At 38.4% G+C, this 26,322-nt stretch overlaps 1 protein-coding gene across 1 annotated transcript in view; it reads left to right on the top strand.

Annotated features, from left to right (window-relative positions):
- The window catches only part of FIG4 (FIG4 phosphoinositide 5-phosphatase), a 109,038-nt gene that overhangs the window by 7,767 nt on the left and 74,949 nt on the right, over positions 1 to 26,322 (top strand). Inside the window, exons 2-10 of the mRNA XM_081036901.1 lie at positions 3,069 to 3,167; positions 4,407 to 4,530; positions 12,803 to 12,959; positions 13,514 to 13,564; positions 15,273 to 15,421; positions 18,346 to 18,474; positions 20,813 to 20,913; positions 22,261 to 22,423; positions 22,837 to 22,934. Coding sequence (XP_080893027.1) covers positions 3,069 to 3,167; positions 4,407 to 4,530; positions 12,803 to 12,959; positions 13,514 to 13,564; positions 15,273 to 15,421; positions 18,346 to 18,474; positions 20,813 to 20,913; positions 22,261 to 22,423; positions 22,837 to 22,934 — 1,071 coding nt within the window. The remainder of the gene's footprint in view (positions 1 to 3,068; positions 3,168 to 4,406; positions 4,531 to 12,802; positions 12,960 to 13,513; positions 13,565 to 15,272; positions 15,422 to 18,345; positions 18,475 to 20,812; positions 20,914 to 22,260; positions 22,424 to 22,836; positions 22,935 to 26,322) is intronic.

Below are 26,322 nucleotides of genomic sequence, written 5' to 3'. Positions count from 1 at the left end.
TTGATATATTTAATAGGAAGGAAATTAAACCGAGTAGAAATAAGGGCTTTCTGGAAGTTACTACCTCTTTTAAAAATTTGGTGTGAAAGTCGATGGTCAACTGCCCAGCAGAGGGCACTGCAGGAGAGTGATTCTGCCTGGGGCACGACAGCTGAGGGCTGTGGTTTTCTTTCCCACATTACTGGCTTCATATGAAGTCGCTCTTCTCTGCACAAAACATTTTTAGGATTCTTAGACTACTTTAGAAGAGAGAAAATGTAGGTATTTATAGCACTTTCTGTTTCTTTCTCCCCACTCAGATCTGCTTCAAAATTCTGTGGATTTTAGCTTTGTCTCCCCTGCTTACTAGAGGTTTTGGAGGGGTCTGGAAATGGCAGGTGTAAGTCTGCCCTCCTATGTATCTGCTCCAAGGGCCAGCAATGCGTTTGCCCACTAACAGCTCAAATCTCACGAAATGTGTGTGTGTGTGTGTGTGTGTGTGTATTTTTTTACGAACTGCCAAATCATAGTCTTACTGCAATTAATCTTCAGAGTTCCTAGGATCTATTAAAATTCTAGGAATTTCATTCTGGGATTTTACCTCCCATAAAGCTGTGATGTTCTTCCTTACTGAGTGGTTGACCAAAAGAGCCATCTTTCTGTGTACTTACCCAAAAACTACGGTTTCCTATAGATGTTGTAGAAAGTTACCCAGCAAATTCAATGATTAGTCTGTGGTGGGCAGTGTTCTTTCACCTCCCATTTACCCAGTGCCTGTGGAACCAGGCTGTACCCCTAGGCTGGAATTAAAAACCACAGAGGTTCGGGTGTTAGCCCTTGTCCCCTGAGCTGCGTATAATTAGGTGAAGGGGACAGACATGCCCCCAACAAATTTAGACACGGCCTTCAGAAGTAAGTGCTACATTTAGATGTCAATAAAAGTGCCTTGGTGGGGCCGGTGATGAGAGGATTGTTACAGGCGGACGTGGTGGGTATCCCTTGTCTATCGTGGCTCAGTATACCGAGTCCCATTTTAGAGGTCCCTCAAGGCCACACTCCACATCAGGACCACAGTAGCCTCTTTGGGTAGATTGCTCTGACCCTCCCCGAATGGATTAGGTGCCCCTCCTGTCAAGTTGTCATTGCATCCAGTTGTTGATTTGTATGCTCTTCTCTCCTGAGGACAAAGACTGATTCTAACAGATGTGTACATCCTTCTATTATCTGGTTCCATTCTGGTCTTATACATGCTTTTCTTCCACTGAGGTACTTTTTTTTACTGTCCCCCCCACCCTTATCTCAAATTCAATGTCATAAACTCGCTGATATCTTACAAAGTATAGGAGAGGAAAAGAAACTAACACTCATTGAGTGCTTTGTGTCCAATGCTATTCATTGTGTTAGGTGTCCTAGGAGCATTTTCTCACTTACCTGTAATCTTGTGCCTCTAACAAAAACACCAAGCTTCTTCCTTTCATGTCTTTGCACTCGCTGCTTCTTCTCCCAGGAACTGTTTTTCCTTAGATCTTCAAGAAGCCGGCTCCCTTTTCTGCTAACAAATACGTATAGTTTGCAAACCATTCTTCTGAAGTTAACCTTATCACCTGGTTACCCCTCCCCTCTGGGCAGGGACTCGGAAGAAATTAGATGAGGCCAGGCTGAGAATTTGGAGCTCCTCCCTCTCTCTGTCTCCTTGCCTTTCTATCCCCAATGCATCAAGTCCTGGTCACTTGAAGTGCCAGGACGTCTGGAAGTAGTTTACTAATTTTTATTACAATTGCTTGTCTCCCACCTCATTATAACTGGTAGTGTCATCCAGACTTGACCTCTCCTAGGAGATGAGGGATTCGGTTTTTTGGTTAGCCCTCCTCTTGAGATAGAGCTAACCCAGCATCTTTTAACATATAGTTGTGTTCTTTATAACCTGGAAGTCTAGATCAGACCTTTACTAACCGATATATACTTAATAAAAAACTTGTCGTTTCTACAGATTTAGTGTTAAACTAATATAACCAAGTGCTTACATTCTGATACACAGTAAAATCTTACTAAAATCTTACCCATCCTTTAAGGCTCAATTTAGGTCCTAACTCCACTGACATTCTCTGCATCGATAGGAATCCACATTAATCTTTCTTGCTCTGAATTGCTATGGTCTTTACACTTCAGTTTGGCCATTAATCTAGAGAATTTTATTTAATTGCTTTGCGTATCTCTATCTCGTTTGACCACTGAGATGGTAAGATGCCAGTTGATTGTGGCAATGTCTTCTCAGTATTTGCAATGTTGAAGAGGTGGCACTTTTTAAAGGACATTTCTGAAGGAAAATATCTTTAAGTAACTTATTTTTGCTAATGAAGATTTATTCTCTTAAATGCTATTTTAAAATGATTCATCTTGTTTAGGTTTTCTTAAATGCATTTTCATATAAATATAAGATTATTCTTTTTCTACAGTTTTATTATTCACTTTATTCTTGGTATTCATATAAGAAGACTAATATGTTCAGGTATAATGATCCAAGAAAGTGTTTCTTTCAGAAAATAAAGAATATTAATTATTTCTTGTAGCTTATCTATAAAAAAGCCATTTGAGAAAGTACACTCATTTTAAACTTTCATAAGATTTTGGAGTGGATTTTTACATTGCTATATAAAAGTCATTTTCAGTCTTCTATAGAAAATGTGTAAAGATTTATTTGATATATTATCAATATTTTAATAGTGATAATTGAGCATTTCTAATTATATGCTGAGCTTTCTAATTCTTACCAGAGCTGCTCCTTCCTGGCAAAGTCTCCTATCAGTTAGGTTAATCTCTATATAATATAATTAAATTCATCTGACCTAGTTACTGGGTATGTTTCAGATATCAGACTCATGCTTATCATGAAACCACTAAGAATATTTCAATGTTAAAATTGACCTTTTGAATCAGCCTTTCTTTTAATGTGCCAGTGTTAACAGAAATGTTTCTTTTAAAAATTAATCTCACTTTATTAATGTATTTATTTCAAAAACTGAAGTGATTATTAAATGTGTCTAAGGCATAATGCCTTAAAAAATAATGACATTCCTTTTTATTTATAGAGATACTTTCTGGTTGGGAGCAATCATGCAGAAACAAAATACCGTGTTTTGAAAATTGATAGAACAGAACCAAAAGATTTGGTCATAATTGATGATAAGGTAAGTATCTTGCAAACCTGAATACAAACATAAACTTTTGTACTTGTTTAAAGGATATGAAATATCCTTACACCTTCTAGAGATACATAATTTTTTTAATCATGCATCTAACAATTACAATTATTTTTCATGATTGGCTAGAATTTGAATCTCTAATGTGGTTTCTACAAATTACTGATGTCAAGTAACATGCCAGAATGACACTTTGTTCCTCAGTTTGATTTGTTTTACAAAGCAAACTCTTTGGATAAGAATATATTTTCTTAAAGGTGACATTTTAATAATTCAGTACAACTCTTAATATTTTATCTACCCAAGAGAGTATTTATTACTATGCTTTAATAGGAAGTTACTTGAAGTCAGAAAGGACTTCCCTACTGCAGACTTTATTATTTTGCTAAAAAAATCACCTGCACGATCTCTCCTGATGACTTACCATGCACTAGAAAAATGATAAAGTATTTTTATCCAGATGTTATATTACGCAGTCAGGAATACGAGATTTAATTCGGGTGGCACAAAAACATGAGGCTGTTAGTCAAAATATGGTGGTGTTGAACAGTTAATTTTAACTCTTTCAAATGAGAGAATGTAACTTATCCTTTGTATTAAAGTTCCAATTTGTGAATATTTCTGAAAACATGTGGATTCCTGGTTTTTCAAATGTACTAGTAACTACAGCTTGGAACCAATTTTCACTAAGCTCTTGCAAAATTTTCTGTGTTATAATAATTTTAGATAAATTCTATTTTGTGATTTCCTGTACTCCTGGGTGTTGTGATCTCTTGTACCCCCCAAACTGGGAGTTTTTATTAATACAATGTAATAATTTATTTGGGGGTAGGAGTGATTGATCACGGTTCTCTTTGAGAATCGAAAAAAGCTACGGGCCTTCTTATAAACAATGCACATACAACAAAAACTTTGCCTATTTTTAAATTTTAAAGGGTTTATAGATTTCTTGAAATTTGTGCTGAATCCCTTAAATCTCTGGTTCAGGAGATAAGGTTTGATACAGTCTTATGGTACAGCAACGTGATCTGATAACCACCCTTCATTACCAATGGTAAATAATTTGTTGGCTTTTTTAAATTGTAGCTTAGTCCTGCACTGTTAAATACTTATCTGTGAAATAACTAATGATTCTTGTAATGATTCTTTTAATTTTCAGGAGTAAAGAATAAATGATCAATGTAAAAAGTAAGCACAACCTTACAGATTAAATTTGCTTATTTTTAGCATGTGTATTCTCCACAAGAAGTGAGAGAACTTCTTGGCCGCTTGGATCTCGGAAATAGAACAAAGATGGGACAGAAAGGTTCCTCCGGGTTGTTTCGAGCTGTTTCTGCTTTTGGTGTTGTGGGTAAGAAACGTATTTCCCTCTTACTGCCTTTTTTTTTTTTCCTACATAGACTTCTTAAGAATACTTTGCAAGGCTATATAAATGCTTTATACTTATAACCCATTTTCTGTAGCTTTGGTTGTTTAACACTTCATTATCCATCAATCAGATGTCAAACAGCCTTTGTATAGCATCTGCTGTACACTCAGCACTGTGCTCCTGTCATCGAGGATGCAAACAAATGGAGACAATGGTGGGGGCCGTTAAGGAGTCTGCTGTTTGGCTTGTTGAGGAATGATCTTGGACTGTTAACATCTGCCCTGCTATTCATCAGCTGGAAAAACTAGCTTGGAAATTAACAGGAATTTTTCCCAGGGACATGCTACACTGTAAAGTGTCCTAACTTCCTTCCGTGAATGACTGATGCATTCTTGCTCATTGAGAAACTTTGTTCTCTAGAATCAGACACTTTGCTGTTTGAAATTTTGTCAGTGAGAGAAAACACCCCGTCCTGCCTGGATGATCCAAGATGCTTTGACACAGAGAAGCAGCCTCGATTTACAACTCAGAGGCAGAGCTGCAGATAAGGGGTTTGTGGACACAGCAGTCTACCGTTGTTCTAACTGCACTGTTTTCAAGGAAACGGGACACTGATTCGGCTTCACAGTCCAGACTTGATATTCCTCTCTTTACATACGGTCCTGCTTTGTTTGATCCTCTTCATTTCAATTTTACCTAAACTCTTCCCTCAAATCCTATAACTTCGTTACTTTATTTATTCATGAACAAAGATAGATATGGTTTTGGCCGTTAAGGAGTGTGCTGTCTGGCAGGTGGGGCCTTTTTGCGTGCCCCACAGTGCTCTGGTGTGCTCGTCTCTCACTGCAGAGGGTCAGTAAACCTGTCTTTGCTGTACTGCGGGTTTGTTCCTATGTGTCTTAGGATGATTCGACTGGGGTGGCAGACAGAAACCAATGCCCATGAAAGAACTCCGAGATTGTAATTAAGGGCCGAGCTACGTAGTAAAAGCTAAATGGTGTTGGAAGTTACATAAGAGGTAGATCACTTGGATCTGGCATGGCCAGGAAAGATTTCCTGGAGAAGATGAGACGTGGGCTGGACCCTGAAGGCCGAACAAGATTTGGATGGATGTGGGGAGAAGAGGAGAGAACTCTAGTAGGGCTGTCAGCAGAGGTACAGGCATGAAGAAGCCTGTGGGTCCTGGAACGTTGGCAAGCAGTGGTGTGCGGCCCAGTGGGGCCTTGGAAGCGAAAATGAGGGCAATTGTATCTCACCTTCTCTGTTGGCAGAGCTGTATTTCAAGTCTATTGTTCTAAACACTTACAAAATTATCTCTGTGCTTCTTAAACCTACTGTACTGCATGCATCATGGAGTGAGCAATTGCTTTCTACAGATATTAAAATTAATATGGCCCTAACTATGCGGTAGTTGTATGTTATTAGGTTGGTGCAAAAGTAATTGTGTTGTTGCAATTATTTTTAACCTTTGAAACCGCAATTATTTTCTCACCAACCTAACAGTTTTTCTGATTAACACTTTGTATTTTGTGATTTTGTATTTGTTGATATTTCGATTATATTCTGCCATATTGGAAGTTTGTTTTTTTCAGTGTGCTTTCAGAGCTCTTCATATGTAATCCCTGTAAGTCCATTTGGTGTCTTAGGTGGCTGCCAGGGAAGGTCAGGTGTGGTTAGTTGATGGTTAGTTTCATCTCCTTCGGACTGGCCCCTTTTCTACACCTTCTGCTCAGTCCTGAAAAGTCCCTTGAGGTTACTTACATGTCTAATAGATAAGTGTTTGTGGGTGTGTGCGTGTCTATGTAAGTCATATGAGTTCACATGTTTAAATTCCATAAATTCCATATATATTAAATTTCACCTTAAGTGGTGCTTATATTTTAAAGAAAAAATTGGAAGTGAAAAAATGTGTCTTAAATACAGTAGGCTTAATTTAAGTGACTTAATAGGTGAAACTTATTCCTTTAAATGTTGATACTTTACTACAACTTTTTGAAATAGAAATTTCCTAAGGCATATATAATATTGATTGCCTCATTAGCCAGGGTTTATTATTCAAAATTGAGCTTTCTTTGATGATGAAGTATAACAAAGTGAAGATCAGTTATTGAATAGTGTTTAAAAATAGGTTGCCTTGGGCATTCTGGAGTTGTATTTGGGAGTTTGCCTTTACATTAAATGGCCCCTAGTCTGCTATACTGTTGAGTTTCTGGTACGTTAGTCACTCTTAATTGTCCTTGGCACATTTGCTTTTAGCAATATTCCTTGCCTCATTTTAAATCTATTGATAAATAAGCTAGTAAAGCCAGAAGCTTTATTTTTATCAATTGATAACGAACTTTGTAATCAGATATTTATTTTATACGTAAGTATTGGTTAATCACCTCTGAGTAAGGGCTGAAGGTGTCGCCATGTTTCTTTTAAAGGTGACATACTTAGGTGTCGTAGTAGCTACTTTTGCAATTAGGCCTCTCAGGTGCGAGACTCTTCTTGGAGATGAAGTCACTGAAAGAGTGACCTACCAGCAAAGTAACACAGCAATGTACAAAGTAAGCATTTATTATTTTTATGGAAATGCCTTTTATGTATTCTAATACAGCCATGCTGTCCAGAACTTGTCTGCACCTTGGACCACATGTGACTCATCACACAAGTTCAATAATACCCAAACTAGTCTATGCCCTGTTTGAGGCATGTTCATTGATCATGCGCTCGGATTTTGTGGCGATCTGAAATTGTTTCTAAACCTTTACTTTCAGTTTTTTCACGAGCTGGTACCAGAAGTTCCTGGACTATCACTCGTCCCTAGACATGGATTGATCCAGTCCTGTAGCGACCTTGCCCATTTCCGACCTGCTCTATTGTTATCTGACGGCCAGCAGGAAGTTTGGGAAATCACTGGATGGGATGGGAAATCCTCTTTCACAGAAGTTGCTTTATCAGGTCTAGGGGCACGTCGATGGAGTTGGGGACTGGGGGCCTGTAGTCCTTGCTACTCTCACCTCAGCTGGGGTTGAGACCATCCCAGCCCCTTTCGATAGCGTCAGGTCTGTCTTTTTCCTGCCTGTGTCACCTGTCAGAGGATCCTCTTTTAAGCTGTTAGTACACTGGAGAAAAGTGGTAGAATAAGTTTTATTACTTCTTATATAAGAAGCCGAATAAGCAATGGACTCAGTTATTATTTAAAATTGTACACTTAGAAATTGATTGCAGATCCAAGTTAATAATGAAAACAACAGATCGAAGTGTGAGCCTCAGACTAGCAAGGGAGCAATAGATTTGGTGTTAGGGAGTCCCTTTGGTTCCAGAGGGCTCTGTTGTGTAAAAGCTCGGGGTACCTTGTGGAGGTTTTTCAAACCTCGCCGCCAGAGTGCTGTTCTCCCTCTAGGCTTTCAAGATAATGACTAGCTGGCATGGTGACTCCATCTCCCTAAACAGGCTATCGTGTTCTTCCCTGGTGGGCTGGCGGGGTCCTCTCCAGAAGTACATAGAATGAAGACGAAAAAACTTGTTTTGATGTTCAGTGTGTTAAAGTGATGAATAGGCTGACACTCTTGGCAGATGTCTGTGCCAAACTGAAGTGTTTTCATTGTTGGCTGTATGTATTTGATAGGGACCTTTTAAAAAAGAGAGTGCCGCTTCCAATTTGTAGTAAAAAGGAAGGAGAAAATACTCTCATCTGTAATATAATATACTGAAGGCATTTTTTTTTTCTGGGAGAAAAGAGTCTCTTTGGTGCAATATATTTACTTCCCTTTATACAAATTATAAAGGGAAAGGTAGAGTGATATTAGTTTACAGCTAAAAATGAAAATTAAAATTCAATTGGAATGCAAGTTGAGAAATTATGACAGATTTTTTTATATAAAAATAAGTGTATAGCAAGAGTAAAAGGGAAAATCATTCGTCTTGGAAATATTTATTACTTAAACCCAATTAGATTCTCTTTTTGAGTGTTTTTATGCTGCTTCTGAGAGCCTCACTTTTGCAAGTTTTATCCTTCTAAAAGGATAACTACTTCCTAACTTGCTATTACTGTGATAGTCATCATCTTTTTTCCTTCCCATTCCTATATCCTTTAGCTTTAGTCAGGGAATTTTGGGCTAGTCTCTAAGGTACGCAAAGGAGTATAAATGAACATTTTTTAAAAAGTACTTTGTGCTGTGTGGAGCTCTAAAATATAAGTATTTTTCCTTGGTAATAGCATTTTTTTCGTGGTAATGTGGCTCCTTGAAGCGTAAACTCCTTGAAGCATCTTTCTAATATATTTCAGCTCATTTATGTTAGTGTATTCAATCACTGGTTTCCTTTTTGGTCAGCCACGAATAACAAGACACAGACAATGGGTATTTGTCAATTCTAGAACAAAAATTCATAGCACCAGGATACTAGCTCAGATTTTGTAGAATATAACACTCTGAGAGAGACAGACAGACAGCAACAGAGAGAGAGAGAGAGAGAGAGAGAGAGAGAGAGAGAGAGAGAGAGAGAGAACAAGCATATTCACAGGTGCACAAAAGAAAGTTAGTTTTGAAAGATATTTACACTAGATACAAGATTCTTGGTTGACAGTTTTTTTTTCCAGTGCTTTGGATATGTTATCTTACAGCCTTCTGGCCTCTGTATTTCTGATAGGAAGTCAGCTGTATGTGACTGTATCTGACTAGCCTTATGAGTGAGCTGGGTGAGGGGGATCGAGACCCAGTATTCTTGACCATTTATGGTGGGGTAGAGTCTCCACCCTATGAGTAGGAGCTGAGTAGAAGAAATGAGCCCAGATCTCAGTTCTTGCTTAGAATAGAGCTTCTGTAATGCAGAGCTGAAGGGAATGAGGAATTCTGGTGGTCTGCACCACCTGGGCAGAAACCATGGCCCAAGACTGAGAACTGGGCGGAGAAAGGGGAGCACTATCTTTTTGGTTGCACCTGCCTGGAATAGATACTCTGTCACACTGAACTGGGAGAGAGGTACGGAAGGAAAGCAGGTAATTCAAATGCCACAGACCTGTTTTTACCAAAGTTTAGTAGATTTTCTTGAATAAGTGTTTCTCTGTTTGCTAAATTGCATTAGAACAATTTACAGAAACTTTCCACTTAAAAAAATAATAATTTTCCCCAGTTATGGTTGTTCCACTGGGGAAAGGGTCTCCAAACTCCTCATGTTGCTATTCTGGGAGTGACCGCCAACCACCGCCACCACTACCCCCTAGAGAGGTAATTTTAACTCCCAAAGCAAAAGTTCTGGGAACCAGAAAATTTTGACCAAGGCTCTGTGGTAACTAGTGTGTTGCTGAGAACTTAGTGTTACTGAACATTAACACATACAATCTTTCATTTAATCACTAGTATAGAACATGTGCATTCCAATGATTTGACATAAAATATAACTTTGTAATACTCCAATACTCCAACATTCATAAAATGCTTAACTATCAGAAGTGATATTTGTGGGAGTTTCATGAAGACTATGCTATTTACTGGATATGTTGTCTTGTTTGATCAACCTATTTTCTGGGAACTGGCACCAACTCCCCCTGCCCCACCTAAATCATCTACCGGTAGTTATTGTATTGAATGGCTTCCAATGTAATGTTACTCTATTCCTTGGCTACAGTTGATTGGTCGAGGGATGGGCGCCCAATCCATGTTGGGCCAATCCAAGTACTTCCCTAGGAATTCTGGAATTGAGCTTGCTAAAAAAGTTGTTTCTTTCCAGGGAAGCTTTTGGATGTAAAGCCTAGAGCTATTAGCAGCTTGTTTCCCACCACATGATCCAGAGAAGTGGAGGAACCTGGTCTATGGAGAGAGATGAGAGTGGAGCACATTCAGAGATGTATCTTGACTAGGTTTTTTCTGAAGCCCAATCATATTGTTGCCCATTGGTGTTATTGATCACCTCAGTATCCTTCATATTAATTCCCTTTTTAAAAGCTGGCTCAAAAATGAAGCTGGACCACCTCCTTACACAATATACAAGAATAAATTCATAATGGAGTAAAGACTTCAATGTAAGATCTGAAACCATAAAACTCCTAGAAGAAAATATAGGAAGAAAATTTACAGACATTACCTGGCGTAAGATTTTTACTGATATATCCTCTTGGGCAAAGGAAGTAAGAGAAAAAATAAACATGTGGGATTACATCAAACTAAAAAGTTTTTTCACAGCAAAAGAAACCATCAATAAAACAAAAGAGATTCTACTGAATGGGAGAAGATATTTGCCAATGATATATCCGATAAGGGGTTAATATCCAAAATTTATAAAAAACTCACTCAACTCAACTCCAAAAAGCAAACAACCCAATTGAAAAATGGGTAAAGGACATGAAGAGACATTTTTCTAAAGAGGACATACAGATGGCAAATAGACATGTGAAAAAATGCTCAACCTCACTAATCTATAGAGAAATGCAAATAAAAACCACAATGAGATACCATCTCACCCCTGTCAAAATGGCTTTCATCAATAAATCAACAAACAACAAGTGCTGGCGCGGATGTGGAGAAAAGGGAACCCTGGTGCACTGTTGGTGGGATTGCAGATTGGTGCAGCCACTATGGAAAACAGTATGGAGGTATCTCAAAAGACTAAAAATGGAGCTACCCTGTGACCCAGCAATTCCACTCCTAGGTATCCAGAGAAATCCAAAACTAATTAAAAAAAATTTATGCACCCCTATGTTTATTGCAGCACTATACACAATAGCCAAGACATGAAAACAACCGAAATGCCCATTGGTAGACAACTGGATTAAGAAACTGTGGTACATTTATACAATGGAGTATTATGCAGCCATAAAGAAGAATGAAATCTTACCATTGCAACAATATAGATGGACCTAGAGAACATTATGCTAAGTGAAATAAGTCAGACAAAGACAAATACGATATGATCTCACTTATATGTGAGAAAAGAATCTAAAGAAAAGAATAAATGAACGAATTAATCAGAAATAGTCTCAGAGACATAGAGGAAAAACTGAGGGTTGCTAGATGGGAGGGGGGTGGGGATAAAGGGGAAGGTGAGGGGATTAAAAAACAGTCGGTAACCACAAGGTGGCCACGGGGATACGAAAATCAATTTAGGGAATGTGATCAATAATGTTGTAAAGATTTTGTAGGGTATCCAATGGACATGTGTCCCATTTGGGAGACCACCTCAGGGATGATGTAGATGCCTGATCACTGCACTGTACACCTGAAGCTGAAGCTGAACAATAATGAATGCCAACTATGATTTTGGGTGTGTGTGTGTGTGTGTGTGTGTGTGTGTGTATGGTTACAAGAAGCAGAATACAGCATTAGGAATAGAGACAGTGGAAATGTAATGGCTGTGTGCAATGTCAGAGGGGTAGTAGATGGGGGCAGGGGGATTATCACTGTGTGAGGGATATAAATGATAAATGTCTAACTATTATATTGTTTTGTACACCTGAAACAAACAAATAAATAAATAAAAACTGGAAACAACCTAAATAAATAAATAAATAAATAAATAAATAAAATAAAAGCAAGCTGGCTCAATTTGGGTTTTGCCTCTAGTAATCAAGAATCCATGAGATTTGTTCTTACTTTTGAGCAACGTATTTCAAAGTATGTTCCTCAGAATATGTATTTATCTATTGGCTAATTTTTTTTTGAAAAGGAGATGAAGAAGTTTCTTGATCAAACAAATCTATGGTGGTGCTTAATCTTTGTCCCTCCTCAAGATTCACAGTGCATGTTAGCACAGTACTATAAGTTTCTGAGAACTTAGGTGGTTTTTACATATGTGTTACTAATGCATATTGATTTATTTTACAGATGTATGTACAAAACATAACATAGTATAAAAGTTACAATCTTAGCCATTTTTAACTACAGTACAGTGGTGTTAACTATTTGTACCTTGCTGTGCAACAGATCTCCAGAACTTTTCATCTTGCAAAACTGAAACTCTTATACTCATTGAACAACAACTCTTCTTAATCTTGTACATATTTTTGCTTATAGCACTTAAGTCCTATTTGGAATGCGACTTAATGTAAAAGAATGAATGAAGGAAATAAAATTGTTTAGAGTGATATTTTTAAGTGAGATAAATGTCATTTTTACATAGTTCTAGAGAATGGTTCTGAGACAACTGAAAATTTATATGACTATAAATCATAGAAGTAAAGTAGGAAATGTGTCAAAATCATTTTGCTTTTAAATATATTATCTAAAAGCATTACTAAGTTTAGGAAACATTATCTTTCTTTTCTGTTCTGTAGGTTTCGTCAGATTTTTAGAAGGCTATTATATTGTGTTAATAACAAAAAGGAGGAAGATGGCAGATATTGGAGGTCATGCAATATATAAAATTGAAGATACAAATATGATCTATATACCCAATGACTCGGTACGAATTACTCATCCTGATGAAGCTAGGTATGTGCTGGTGGTAACTACTATATTTTTTAATGTAGTAGAGTAATTAGAAAGCTAGTCGAAAGATTATAAATGTTATTATTATTATTTTTTTAAATGTTATGTTAAAAACACTTTCCAACTTAAAATTATGATGGCCCACAAGTATTTTGGTTGTTTTTGTTACTCTCTTCTCTCAAACCTCAAAGCATTTACAAAGCACATCGTAAAAACAAGAACAGTATTTACTTCTGTCTTCCCCAAGTCCAGGTACCCCCCCCCCCCGCCCCCAGCCCCTGCTCCTCCCCACAGGTAAGTGCATGACTTTCCCTCTGTGGCCTAATCAGTGATGAGGAAATGGTCAAACTATAAGGTTAAGAGTCTCTGAAAGGATGATCAACAGACTTAGAAATTGCTTCAGGCGAAATCACTAATCCAGTTATGGATTGAATTCCTCAGTTTTAATGAACATATTTACAAACATAAATGTATATATGAGTTTATGGTAAGCTATAAAAAATAATAGTATTTTATGCATGTAATATGCTTTTATTTTTTAAAAATTTGTTTTTTAGGTATCTACGAATATTTCAAAATGTGGACCTATCTAGCAATTTTTACTTTAGGTAAGTTTGAGCTTAATTTTTCTCCTGTCAGTCACTTAAATATTTATATTATTTTACAGGGTATAAAAACGGAATCAGAGGACACAGTATATTTCCTGTATTCTTTGTTTTAAATGGCCAAATAATATTCCATTGTGTATATGTGCCACATTTAAGTCTTTCTTCCATTTTGAGTTAATTTTTGTGAGTGGTGTAAGACAGGGGTCCAGTTTTGTTCTTCTGCAGGTGGTTATCCAGTGTTTTCAGCACTATTTATTGAAGAGACTACCCTTTCCCCATTGCATCTTTCTGACTTCCTTGTCAAATATTAGTTGACTATATACGAGTGGGTTTATTTTGGGACTCTCAATTCTGTCCCATTGTTCTTTGTGTCTTTCTTTTATGCTAGTATCATACTGCTTTGAATGCAGTAGCTTTGTAATAAAATTTGAAATTAGGAAGTGCGATGCCTCCAGTTTTGTTCTTTTTTCTTAGGATTGCTTTGGCTATTAGGGATCTTTTGTGGTTCTAAATGAATTTTAGAATTGTTCTATTTCTGTGAAAAATGTCATTGGAATTTTGATAGGGATTGCACTGAATCTATAGATAACTTCGGACAGTATGAACATTGAAGCAATATTAATTCTTCTGTTTCATGAACACAGGCTTTCTCTCCATTTATTTATGTCTTCTTGGGTTTATTTCATCAATGTCTTATAATTTTTAGCATACAGATTTTTTTACCTACTTGGTTAAATTTATTCCTAAGTATTTTTCTTTTTTCTGATGCTCTTGTAGGTGGGATTGAAAAACCAGCTTCTTAATACAGTTTAGTTGGCAGTAAATTAATTGCTCTATCAAACAAATGTGGTGAAATGAATTTCACAGATGAAACAAATAAATTTCAATGAAATTATACAAATAAAAGAAGAAATAATAATTAAAATATAATGGAGGAGTCTTCAGGCACAATTATAACCATCGTAAAATATGACTAAAATATTTTACATATTTGTATAAACCTAAAGTATCTAGATACCTTCTGAAATTATATGCTAAAACTATGTAGCTAGAGAAATACTTATAAAAATTATTAAGTATGTGAATCAGAATTGTAAAGGGTTTCTTTTGGTTTAAAGGCAAAATTTTATTTGCACAGACTGTTCAAACTGTTATAATCTCCTGGGTGGCTGTCACTCTCCTAAAACATGTTCCACTGTAATGGCTTGTGTTGTATTCTTATTCCTGTTTTATTACAAAGTCAGTTACAGTACCACTATTAACAATTAATACAATCATTTTAGTTCATAGGTAAACTGGAGCACAGATCATGCACTATTGCAGTAGATACTGTAACATCTGTAAATGATATTCAGATATATATGAGAGGGTAACCCTTTTTTACAGGCCATGAAGTTAGATTGATTTTAATGTGAAGCAAAAAATGCACTTTGCAAATCAATGAACGTAGATTATTCACATTATATTGTATACGTTATATTTCTAGCTATGCAGATGCCTAAGTCATGCAGTGATTTTTGAATTTTCAATTACATTCATGGTTTACTCTGTTTTACTCACTGTTTTGCTCACTTGAACAGCATTGCTTTTAGGTAAAGTAACAGGGGCTAAGTAATTTAGTTCACAGTTTTTAATTCCATATGGGAACCAAGACCCTGAAATATGTTTTGCTAATGTAATTCTTATTAAGTTTCAGTTCTGTTCTCAGTTACAGCTATGATTTGTCCCACTCACTTCAATATAATCTCACTGTCTTGCGAATGCCCCTGGAAATGTTAAAGTCAGAAACGACCCAGACTCGCCAGGAGAGTTTCGACATCTTTGAAGATGAAGGATTAATTACACAGGGTGGAAGTGGTAGGTGGTTTTCAGCACATCTAATGTATGTTCATGTGTCTTCCATATAATGGCACTCATGAAATTCACTTACATTTCCCTCAGATTTCTGCATCCCTCGTTGCTCTTTGTCTTTACATTAGGTTGTTTCAGATATATGAACTTGACCAATTCATTTTTATAGAGATTAATCACTGGGTGATTTTATTTGTAGGCCAGCCAGGAAATGGTATGCTGACATTTTGTAGCAAATTTTCATGCACTTTTTATGGAATACATTCAGGTCTACACTTTGGTGAAGCTGAAATGGAGAATTTTGTTTCTAAGTATTGGAGAATACACACTACTGCCACCTTATTATCTTTTATAGAGACCAGCTCAGTATGGGATGAGTTTTAGAGAAAAATTACCATGAGTTGTCTGTTGTGTCCTAGCCATTTACATACAATGCCTCTAACCCCCATAAAAACTGCTCAGTAGGTATAATGCCACTTTTAAGGAAATAAGGACTAGGTAGGAAACGGAGGCCTGAGATGAAGCCCACATGGCCAATACCCAGAGAATCCAGTGCAGCGGGTCAGAGGTTATTCTTACGTTGGTCCCAGTTTTACCCCCTGGTCCCGCATAGGCCCTGCTTTTGTCAGACCCACTGTAGGACCACTGCAGGACCACAGTGCGACTAGTTTAGGGTGACACTGGAGATCCTGGACTAACCAGTTCCACAGCAGAACTGGCATCTTTATCCTAAGGTTTTGGGTTGGTCTAGAACTCTAAAGCCAAAGTCCTTGCTAAAGTGAATGTGATGGAATCATTTCAAACTTATAGCCAAGGCTGTTTAGCTGAATTAGACTTAGTATGGAAGCGTAATAAGTCAACAGCATCTTGGGCACCTTGCTCTATGCAACTTAAATGATAGTGATGAACATGTGGGTGCAGGAGGTAGGATGTAATGTAAAGTTCCAGAAGTTTTGCCCTTGTAGGACACACAAGAAGAGGCTGTGCTCTGGTACCCTTTTGCCGAAGGTTCTGATCCACCCCCAGAAGATTTAGACTGTTACTTAAACTGAATGCCATCTCTGTCATTGCCCTGGACTCGCGTCAGTTTGTTAGCTTGACTATCACTTGAGCTAAGTGTAGCTCAAACCCCTTGCACCCTCCCTACCCCAGAACAGCTAGATCACAGAAATTTGCCCTTATTCAGAACCTGAATTGTAACATCTACTTCTAGAGACAGGTAGAGGGTAAGATAACGTGTGCCTGAATATTTGCTTGCAACATTTCTTCTAAATATCACCTTTTGTAAAGGAAAAGCTAAAAGAATTACTAAATTTTCATCCCAGATATGAATTTGAATATCTGTTCTGGGGTCTGAATTAAGCCTCTGAAGCCACTTACTTTTGTAGTATCATTAGAGCAGTTCTACTTGATAGATATGAAGAACAGTGTGTATTAGGTTTTTATAGCTGCTATAACAAATTACCACAAACTTAGTGGCTTAAAACTAGATAAATCTATTATCTTACAGAAGTCAGAAGTCCAAAATAGGTCTCAGTGGACTCAAATTTGGGTGTTGGCAGGGCTGCCTTCCCTTATTCAGAACTTAGTGGAAAATTCATTTTCTTGTCCTTTCCATCTTCTAAAGGCTGCCTATCTCACACTCCTCTTTTCCTCTTCATTTATAAGGATCCTTTGATTACATTGGGCCGACCTGAATAATCCAAATAAACCTCTTCATCCAAAGTCATCTGATTAGCAACACTAATTCCATCTGCAACTTTAATTCTTCCTTATCATGTAATGGAACATATTCATAGGTGCTGGTGATTAGGACTTAGACATCTTTTTTTGGTGTTGGGGGGCATTATTCTCCTGCCACACAGGGGAAAACTGACAGGAAACATAGAAGGTATCGGGGTAGGTAGAAAAATAAAATAATACATTTTTTAAAAAGTCTCTACTGGGTCAGGTAGTGTATTAGTTACTTTGCATATATTGTTTAATCTGAACAATATTTCTGAAGTGAGTAGTTGTATCAGTATCACTTTACAGTTTAGAAAATTGAGGTTCAGAGACATTAAGTAACTTGCCAAAGATCACAGAGCTGGTAAGTGGCGTAGACAGGACTCCAATCGGAGTCTGTACTAAGCATGCTCTTTGTAATACATTAAAAGGACAGAGAAGGTTCTGTTTTTATGACTCAAACCAAATGTATTTGTCATAGTATATAAACACGCTTAACATATGTTTTGAGAAGAAACATAGTATTGATTGCCTGCTATCCAGAACTGTTACAACCTTTTAAACCATTATTATAAATATACTCATTTTTCGCTTTATATAACTTTTATAAAACTCATTGATGTTTAATAAATGTATCTAGATATGCTGAAATCATGTTCGATAAAATTCATTTCTTTATATACAAAAAGCCTTGATACACTAATAACTACTACTTATGGAAGTATCAGTAAGCACTTTACGTGCATTGTCAACTTATTTCTTCTTTACAACAACCACACGATCCAGGTCCAGGTGAGGAAGCAGGGGTACTGAGATAGTAAGTGACAGTCCTAGTCACACCTGCCACCCTGCTGATGAGAGCAGAGCCAGGATTTGAACCCAAGCACTCTGACCCCAGATCAGTGCTCCCAGCCACTGACTGCTCTGTGCTGTCTCTTGGCCTTGTTTGTATATTCGTACAGGAGTCCTTAATTTCCCTCTTGTTTTCTTTCCTCTTAGGTTAAAAATTCACAGATCAGAAAATGTGTTTGTACAGAATGAGCACAGTGTTCTGGGCAATGATATAAATGATATCCACTGAAAATGGCAATGCTGTTAACCAGGCATCTTATTTTGAAGTTAAAAATGGAAGTTTAAGATCTTAAAAATGAGTTGAGTATCAATCAATTTCTTCATCTTTCTGATATCCAGTTTTTATTTTTCAGGTGTATTTGGGATCTGTAGTGAGCCTTACATGAAGTATGTGTGGAATGGTGAACTTCTGGATATAATTAAAAACACTGTGCATCATGACTGGCTGCTGTATATTATTCATGGATTCTGTGGGCAGTCAAGTATCCTTTTTTAAAAAAAAATGACACATATTATTAAACTTATACTGTAGCAATTTGTAGAAAGCTATAGATGAATTATAAGATTATAATTATCATAATAGGTACCCATGGAAAACTTAACCCACGATACCAGTAGTAAAAATATAGAGGAATGCAAATCACTTGAAGAGATCTATTATGTATGCCGAAAGATAAGTAATAAGGAAGAAGACGCAATGTGCCTAGTAAGTTGTATAGGTGGTAAATATCATTCTTACCCGAGAGAGGGAGCAGAATTACTGACAGGTTGGAAGGATGGGGCAGGCTCCTAGGAAAAGTTGAACTTGGCCTGGGCCCTAAACAAAAGTCAGGCCTTAGCAGCGAGTAAGGAGCAAGATCATGGGTTGGGGAAGCATTATGCATGTAGAGGTGGAACAGTTTACGAGAGTGTTCTTGTGGCTTGTGTTTAAAACCCCTGGAAGGTACAGTGTAAGGGGAAGGAGACTGCTAGGGGAGTCAGATTGCCAGTTACTGGGTTGCTTTGGTGGTCAGACTAAGGACTTCGGGTTTGGTGCAAGAAGTTTTGAAAGCTTTTTTTTTTTTTTAAGAGGGTCATGTACAAAGCAGAGCTGAGTAATCCCTGAGTTGACAGCCATTTTTAAACTGGATTAAGACTAGAACAAGGGATGTGAGTTAGGAAAAAATTGTAGTGGTTCAGGCATAATGTAATAAAGGCTTTAATTGGAAAGGGGCATAATAGATTAAATAGAAGTAGCCTTGGGTTAAGCAGATGAGGTCAATTTTATAAATACTATTTTTCCTTTCCAATTAATTTCTACCATGTTTCCCCGAAAATAAGACCTAACCGGACAATCAGCTCTAATGCGTCTTTTGGAGCAAACATTAATATAAGACCGGGTCTTATATACAACCGGGTGTAACATCACATCACATCACAACACAACACAGCACAACACACTCTGGGTCTTATATAAGACCCAGTCTTATATTAATTTTTGCTCCAAAAGACGCTTTAGAGCTGATGGTCCAGCTAGGCCTTATTTTCCAGGAAACAACGGTAGCTATGTTGAAACCTTTCAAAGAAGTGCTATTATGAGGCTTAGGAATGCAAGTGTCTACTTTCTAGAAGTGGTGTTCAGGGTTTTCCTGTCCCTTTTTGAGATCAAGTACGACATTTGAGCACTTAGCATGTCTTCTAGTTGATATTCTCCTTTGTGTCTTAGATTTTTTTAAGACCTATAGTGAAAGCTTTAAAAGAGTGGTTGTTTGGAGACCAGTAAGTGGGTGAATGTGATCAATCAATATGCTTTCTTGTAAGCATTTGGGAGGAGTGGACTCAAGGACTACTTTGGAGAGGTTACCCTTAAAGAGGACCAGTACTGCCTTCCTGGTGGCAAGTGAGGGAGAGGAGAGGCTAGATAAAGATACAAAGGAAGTTTGAAATGAAGTTCAGTGAGATTCCTGTGCACAGTTTCTAAAGGCAGTTTCTAAAAGGTAGTTCTAGGCTGTTTTGTATTGCCAAGAGCTAACTCGGCCTGGCATATATTGAGCACAATAAATGTTTGTTTTTATGAACGAATAGCACCATAGATTATAATTTGAAAGCTCATTAGTTTAGATGATGAATCTGGTCTCCTAGTTTATCAAGCATGTAATGAATTCTGGAAGTCTATTTGATGATAAAAGTAATTACTATCCATTGAACATTTACTACAGTCCAGGCACTAGTTTTACACACATTTCCTAACCTAGTCCTCCCAACCACCTAATACAATTAGTTACATTATTAATACTTACACCATTTTATGGTATAAGAAGATGAAACAGGCTTAGAAAGTTAAATGAAGTGGTAGAACTAATAAGCTGTATGTTGGTTAAACATACAGTGCAGTGTTCAGTGTTTGCAGTTAGGTGACACATTTGGATTGTTTTAAACTCACTCCATTCGCTCAGTATTATATATTGCTTTTAATTTAAATAACCTGTTAGGTGACATGTTCTCTTTGAGAGATGTATGCTCTTTGAAGACTAAGGGAGGTTTAGTTGTACCTCTTTACATCCTTTAGTTGTCTATAAGGAGAGACCAGGTCTTCCTTTAGTCAGTAACCTTACACCTGGTTACCATTTCCTCTGAAATTCTTAGAAACCACCCCTTAGGGAAGCCTGTTTTTGCCTTAAATACATGCACCATTTGAAGAATAGTTGGACTCAGTGCTGTTCATTCTTGGGTGGAGCTTTTAAACACAAGATCTGTTTAAATGTTTATTTAAGGTATAATGATCCCCTTGGTTTCGTGTGACAGTCATGAATGCTAAACAACTTTAACTTGATTTCTAAGAGTTGTTGATCTATGGACGACCAGTGTATGTCACTCTAATAGCTAGAAGATCCAGTAAGTTTGCTGGGACCCGTTTTCTCAAGAGAGGTGCAAACTGCGAGGTAAGATGGAGAAATAACAGTGCTGCTGGTACTTTAACCTTTTACATCAGCTTTGCTGACAGATGAAGCAAAGTGGAATAATAGAAGGTGGAATGTCTTAGTTTGGGACATTATCAAGAGAATAATTTTCCAGAATATCTTCTTATATATTAGTCATATTTCTCACAAGTTGTTCTAAAGAATCAGCTATCTAAGAATGAGTTATATAATGCCTTAGGGAGTTATGAAATGTCTAATGTTTGGGAGGGCTCACCCTTTCTGTAATACATGAAAAAATGTATGTATTTAGTATAGAGACTAAAATAGCAAAGCACCTCCACCCAAGGAATAAGTGGAGGAGAGCAGTTGTTGGGAACGCATCCATGATAAGACTAAGGAGAACAAAGCATGGGAAACCCTTTACCCGCTTCCCTCTGCTTTAGTTTGGCTCAAGAGACACTCCTTATTCTGTTCACTACCAGAAAATAACAAAAATTCATCTTTCCTGCGATCAGCCATGTAATCCCCATGGAGTGTTCCATCTGTTTGCAGTAGGTACTATTTGAGTCTTAAGCAGATGTGTGATTGAGTTGACAGATTGAGTGAGACATTGGGTTTTGATCCTGGCTTAAAATAGCAACATTGTTCCTAGAATTGTATCAATAATGAAAATAGCTGTAACTGGTGCTTTAAAAAAAATCAGAATTTTGTAGCTATATTATTTACTTTCACATATTCAAAGGATAACCAAACAGACATATTGTTTATGCCTCTAAAATTATTTGTCATATCCATATATACTCTTTTTTTAATAATTACTTTTTTCAGTTACAGTTGACAATTCAGTATTTTATATTAGTACAGCTTAGACAGTGGTTAGACATTTGTATAATTTATGCAGTGATCCATATATGCTCTTGTAGGGAAAGTGACCTCAAGACCCTTTTTTCCTTCTGTGTATCAGGCCTTATTTGAATCTCATTCTCGTCCTTTCATTCCCTCTTGGTCTTCAGAAGCAGATTTTTATATTCCACTGGTCTTCCTAACCTCCTGTATAATTTCATGTAATTGTTTTTCTTTTCTCTCCATCTCTGCCATTTATATCACTCAAGCTGTTCTCTACTTGCTACTTGTATTCGTAGCTATTTAGTTTTATTTTTTTCTAGTCTTATCTCTGCTATTTTAAATTGCTTTCCTGTATTACATTTTAATGGTTTTCCTTTTCTAATGTGCACATTGACTATTGATCAACATTTACGTCTTTTAAAACATTGAGAATAAGAATTAGAATTTCTTTGCGTACTTGAAATGTTTCCCATGAAAAATTCTAAGAACATAAAATCCATTTAAATGCACCTTTCTTTTCAGGGTGATGTTGCAAATGAAGTCGAGACTGAGCAAATACTCTGCGATGCTTCTGTGATGTCTTTTACTGCAGGAAGTTACTCTTCTTATGTGCAAGTTAGAGGATCAGTTCCTTTATACTGGTCTCAGGACATTTCAACTATGATGCCTAAACCACCGATCACATGTGCGTGGGACAGTGTTTTCAATAGTAGCTTTTCTGCATACACATTTAGAGACAATGGACTGTTGCCACAGAAATCTCATAAATGCTTAGGTGTTAATCAAGTTTTAGTCCGAGAAAGATAATTTGGAAGAGGGACTTCTGTTATTTTTATACAGTAACTTTATATTTTTGCTTTAATTTTGGCTGCTAGTAAATTATTTATATTTCACATCAGAAATGGAAGAATCATTCACATTCCATATATACATGTGGAATGAGTGTCTAATAAGCTCGAGAGGAATCTGGGAAGTGAAACTACTAGAAGATTCGTTGAATGGCATCTTTAAACATTAAAAAACTACACAAAATTCTATGTTCCTTTTATTCTTGCTTTATCATTTTCATTCTGATGTTTGTTCCTCTTTTCTCCCCAGTGGATCAGGCAGATCCATTTGCACATGTGGCTGCCCTTCACTTTGACCAGATGCTTCAGAGGTTTGGCTCCCCCATCATCATCCTGAATTTAGTGAAGGTATGACGTGCTCACCTGTCTGGTTATGAAGGTCAGCCACACTGGACAACCTCTTCCTCAGCACAAAAGGGTTTCTCAAGCTTGTGTTACCTCTTCTCAGAGGGAAGACTTGCAGACCTATCATGCTGTGATGGTTCACTGTGTCAACTGTCTGAGCCACTGTCCTTTGGCCTCAGATTGCATGTGACCTCTTCCCTGGATACCTAGGAGAATCAGTGGCATGTGTCCAAGGGAAGAGAGCGATGCAATCTCCTGATTTACGTGAGTAAACTAGGCATGGGTGAAATTCTGCTTTCGTTTCCAGGACCGCCTGGAGAAGGAAGCATGGAGATGAAACAGCCACAGCCCAGTCTTGGTACAGTCCTTCCCTTGACAATCAGAAGATCTCCTGGGCAAGTTACTATGTAGCAATAGGATCTAAAGGCTAGATTCAGAAATTGGGGTGCCACTGTGTCTCAAGAATCAGGCGGACAAAGTGGTGGCATGGCCTCAGTTCTATGCTTCCTTTTTAGAGTACAGTGTCTGGTCACCATGGTCGTATATATGAGTTGGCTCTCAGGTCAGAAGCCTAGAGTGGAGGGCAGGGAGACCAGACGATAAATTGTATCTGTATATGGTGCAGCCAAGTGAACTGAAAGACTCTCAGTCCCCAGTCAAGAGAGTATGAAAAGCAAGGGTTTTGTTATTGTTGTGACAGCCACCAACCACCTAGTAGTGTCAGATTATTCTGAGAGGTTGGTTATAAGTATAATTCAATTGCTTAAAAAAAAAAAAAGAAAAACCAAGGAGTCCTGTGTTCATTTAGCCCATCACTTAACAAGTATTTTTGAAGGTTTCCTTTGTGTGAAGGCAATCATAGAAACTTCCTGCCTTCACAGAGCTAACAGTCCAGAAGAGGAGAAGGTGAAGTAATGCTCAGGGACCAAGACAGGGTAAATGGTGGTATGAGCGCTTACAACGGGAGAGAGTCTTCCCTGAGGAAGTGACGAGTCAGTGCAGCCTGAAGGAAGAGGCATTAGTTAGGCCAAGAAGAAAAAGAATAATATTCAACTCAGAACAGCAGGTACAAAGTCCCTGAGACAGGAGCGGACATGGTGCATTTGAGGATGAAAGGCCTGTATCTGTATGACTGGGGCCCAAAGGATGAGGGCAAGAGAGGCTTTGGTGAGATGAGGCTGAACAGATGTCACAGACGGACAATGCAGAGTCTTGTGGGATGTGTTAGTGAGTCTGGTCTTCATCCTGAGAGTCAGGGAAAACCATGGAAGGTTCTGCATGGTTGAGAGGCTTATGCTCAGAATTTCCTGACCTCAACATAGACAACAAATGGATTGGTACAAGACTAAAATCAGTTCTGGAAGACCACCTAAGAGGCTACTATAATTATCCAGAAAAGGGGTGCTTTGCCTTACACTAGGGTGGTGTGGGGGAGATGGAGAGAAGTGGATGGCTGCAGTAGACTCGGGGATGTGCTGGATGTAAGATGAGGGAGAGGATGATGTCAGGCTTGATTCCTAGGTTTCTGGTCTACTCCGGTGGATGGATGGGAATCCGTTCGCTAAAATGGGGAACACTGCCTTCGTCTGTGGGGGAAGATGATGAGTATGGTTGGGAAAGGCTTTGAGGTGTACTCGAGTCCTCTCAAAGGAGATGGCAAGTAGGTGGCCAGTGTGAGCTGGAAGCTCAGAGAAGAGGGCTGAGCCCAGATGTGATTTTGTGACTCATCTGTGTCCAGGTGCTATTTGAGGCCTGGGCAAGGCTGGGAAGCCCATGGGGAGGGTGAGAAGAGGGAAGACCTCAGGTCCAATCTTGAGAATCTCCAGCTCTTAATGTCCAGGTAGAGTGGAATGAGTGTATAGAAGAATCAGAGGAAAACCCAGCAGAAAAGTGGGAGGAAAACCAGGTGAGTGCTGTGTTATAAACACCAACAGAAAGCATGTTTCATGATGAAGGAAGGAAGTGGTCAGCAGTGGCAAGTGCTGCTAATGGGTCAAGTAAGATGAAAACGGGAAAATGCTCACTGGTGTGAGTGACCCCGAGGTCGCTGACCGAAGCCGACTAAGGCATGGGATAAACACGAGCAAGTGGTAGCAGTGAGCAGAGTCCTTTTTCCCTCCTCCCGGGAGTGCATACTGAAAAATGAAAGAGTTGGCGTTTTTATCAGTTTTTTTTTAAGAGGTTATAATGATGTGTTCAAACGCCTGTGGGAAGGATCCATTTGAGATCCTTGAGGAGAGGTAGAAAACAGGAGAGAGAAGGGATGGTCAGTGGCATCGTGTACTCAAGAAAAGAAGAAAGGAGGAAATTGGAAACAGAGATGGAGGAATTACTTTAGTGGGGGACAGAGAATAGTAAGGGCGTGCGCACCCACATGCTCCCTGCTGATGGCTTTACCTTGTCCCTAAGGTAGGAGGAGAGATCAGCAGCCCAGAGTGGAGGTTTGAGGGCCGTGGAGAAGGGTTAACAGTCTTCGTGTATGTGGGAGGGTAAGTTGACTAGTGACGTCCAGCCAGTGCTACGGGCTAATTTCAGGTTGGCAATCAGGATTTCTTAAATGGAACCATTCTACTATTGCCTGGCTTCTTCTGGCAGGGTTTCTGAAGGGGTATAATCACAGATAAAATAGATAATTGGGTTCATTTAGTTTTGCCATCCAGGTGTGACAAGAAAAGACAGGATCAAGGGAGTTTTGAATATTGGCAATAGTATAATTGAAGTGGACCATGAAGTCTGAACTGGAGAAGAAAGGGGAGTAACGGGGTGGGCTTGATGGAGAAGGTGGGGCGGTCAGTGGATTGAGGCCCCTGTAGGATGGGGGTAGTTAAAACAAGCAATCTGAAAATAAAACAGGCTCTGAACAGGCAAGTGGAAGGCCGAGGAGTTACCCGTGATGATGACTCGATGTAAGACGGGAGGCTGAGAGTGACGACCTCGCTGTACTGACAGTGGTCCCGCGTGGAGGCCGAGGCTGGGGTCGGATGAAGGCCGTGAGCCGGTTGCCAGGAGAGGACTGTGGAACTACTAGGTTGGTGCAAAAGTAACTGCGGTTTAACAGGTTAAAAATAATTGCAAGAACCGCAGTTACTTTAGCACCAACCTAATGAATGCACAGGTCCAAAGGAGCCAGTGTGTGTGCATGTGCGTGTGCGTGTGCGTGTGTGTGTGTGTGTGTGTGTGTGTGTGTGTGTAAACAAGAGGTTAGAAGATCATGGCCTGAAAGTGGCCAGGCTACTGAGGGGGGGAAGATAAGAGGGGGGCGCGTGGACAATGAGGCAATCACCTTCATTCCTTCCTTTGTCGCTCTTTGGTTTATGTAATTACTGCATCCTATCAGGGACTAACTTTGTAAAACAAATCATGCAGATATTAACTATGTCGTTTTCTAGAC

Source organism: Rhinolophus hipposideros (assembly GCF_964194185.1).
Source record: "Rhinolophus hipposideros genome assembly, chromosome: 3".
NCBI lineage: Eukaryota > Metazoa > Chordata > Mammalia > Chiroptera > Rhinolophidae > Rhinolophus > Rhinolophus hipposideros.
Note: the sequence above shows the minus strand (reverse complement) of the source record. Positions and strands in the feature narration are given on the sequence as shown.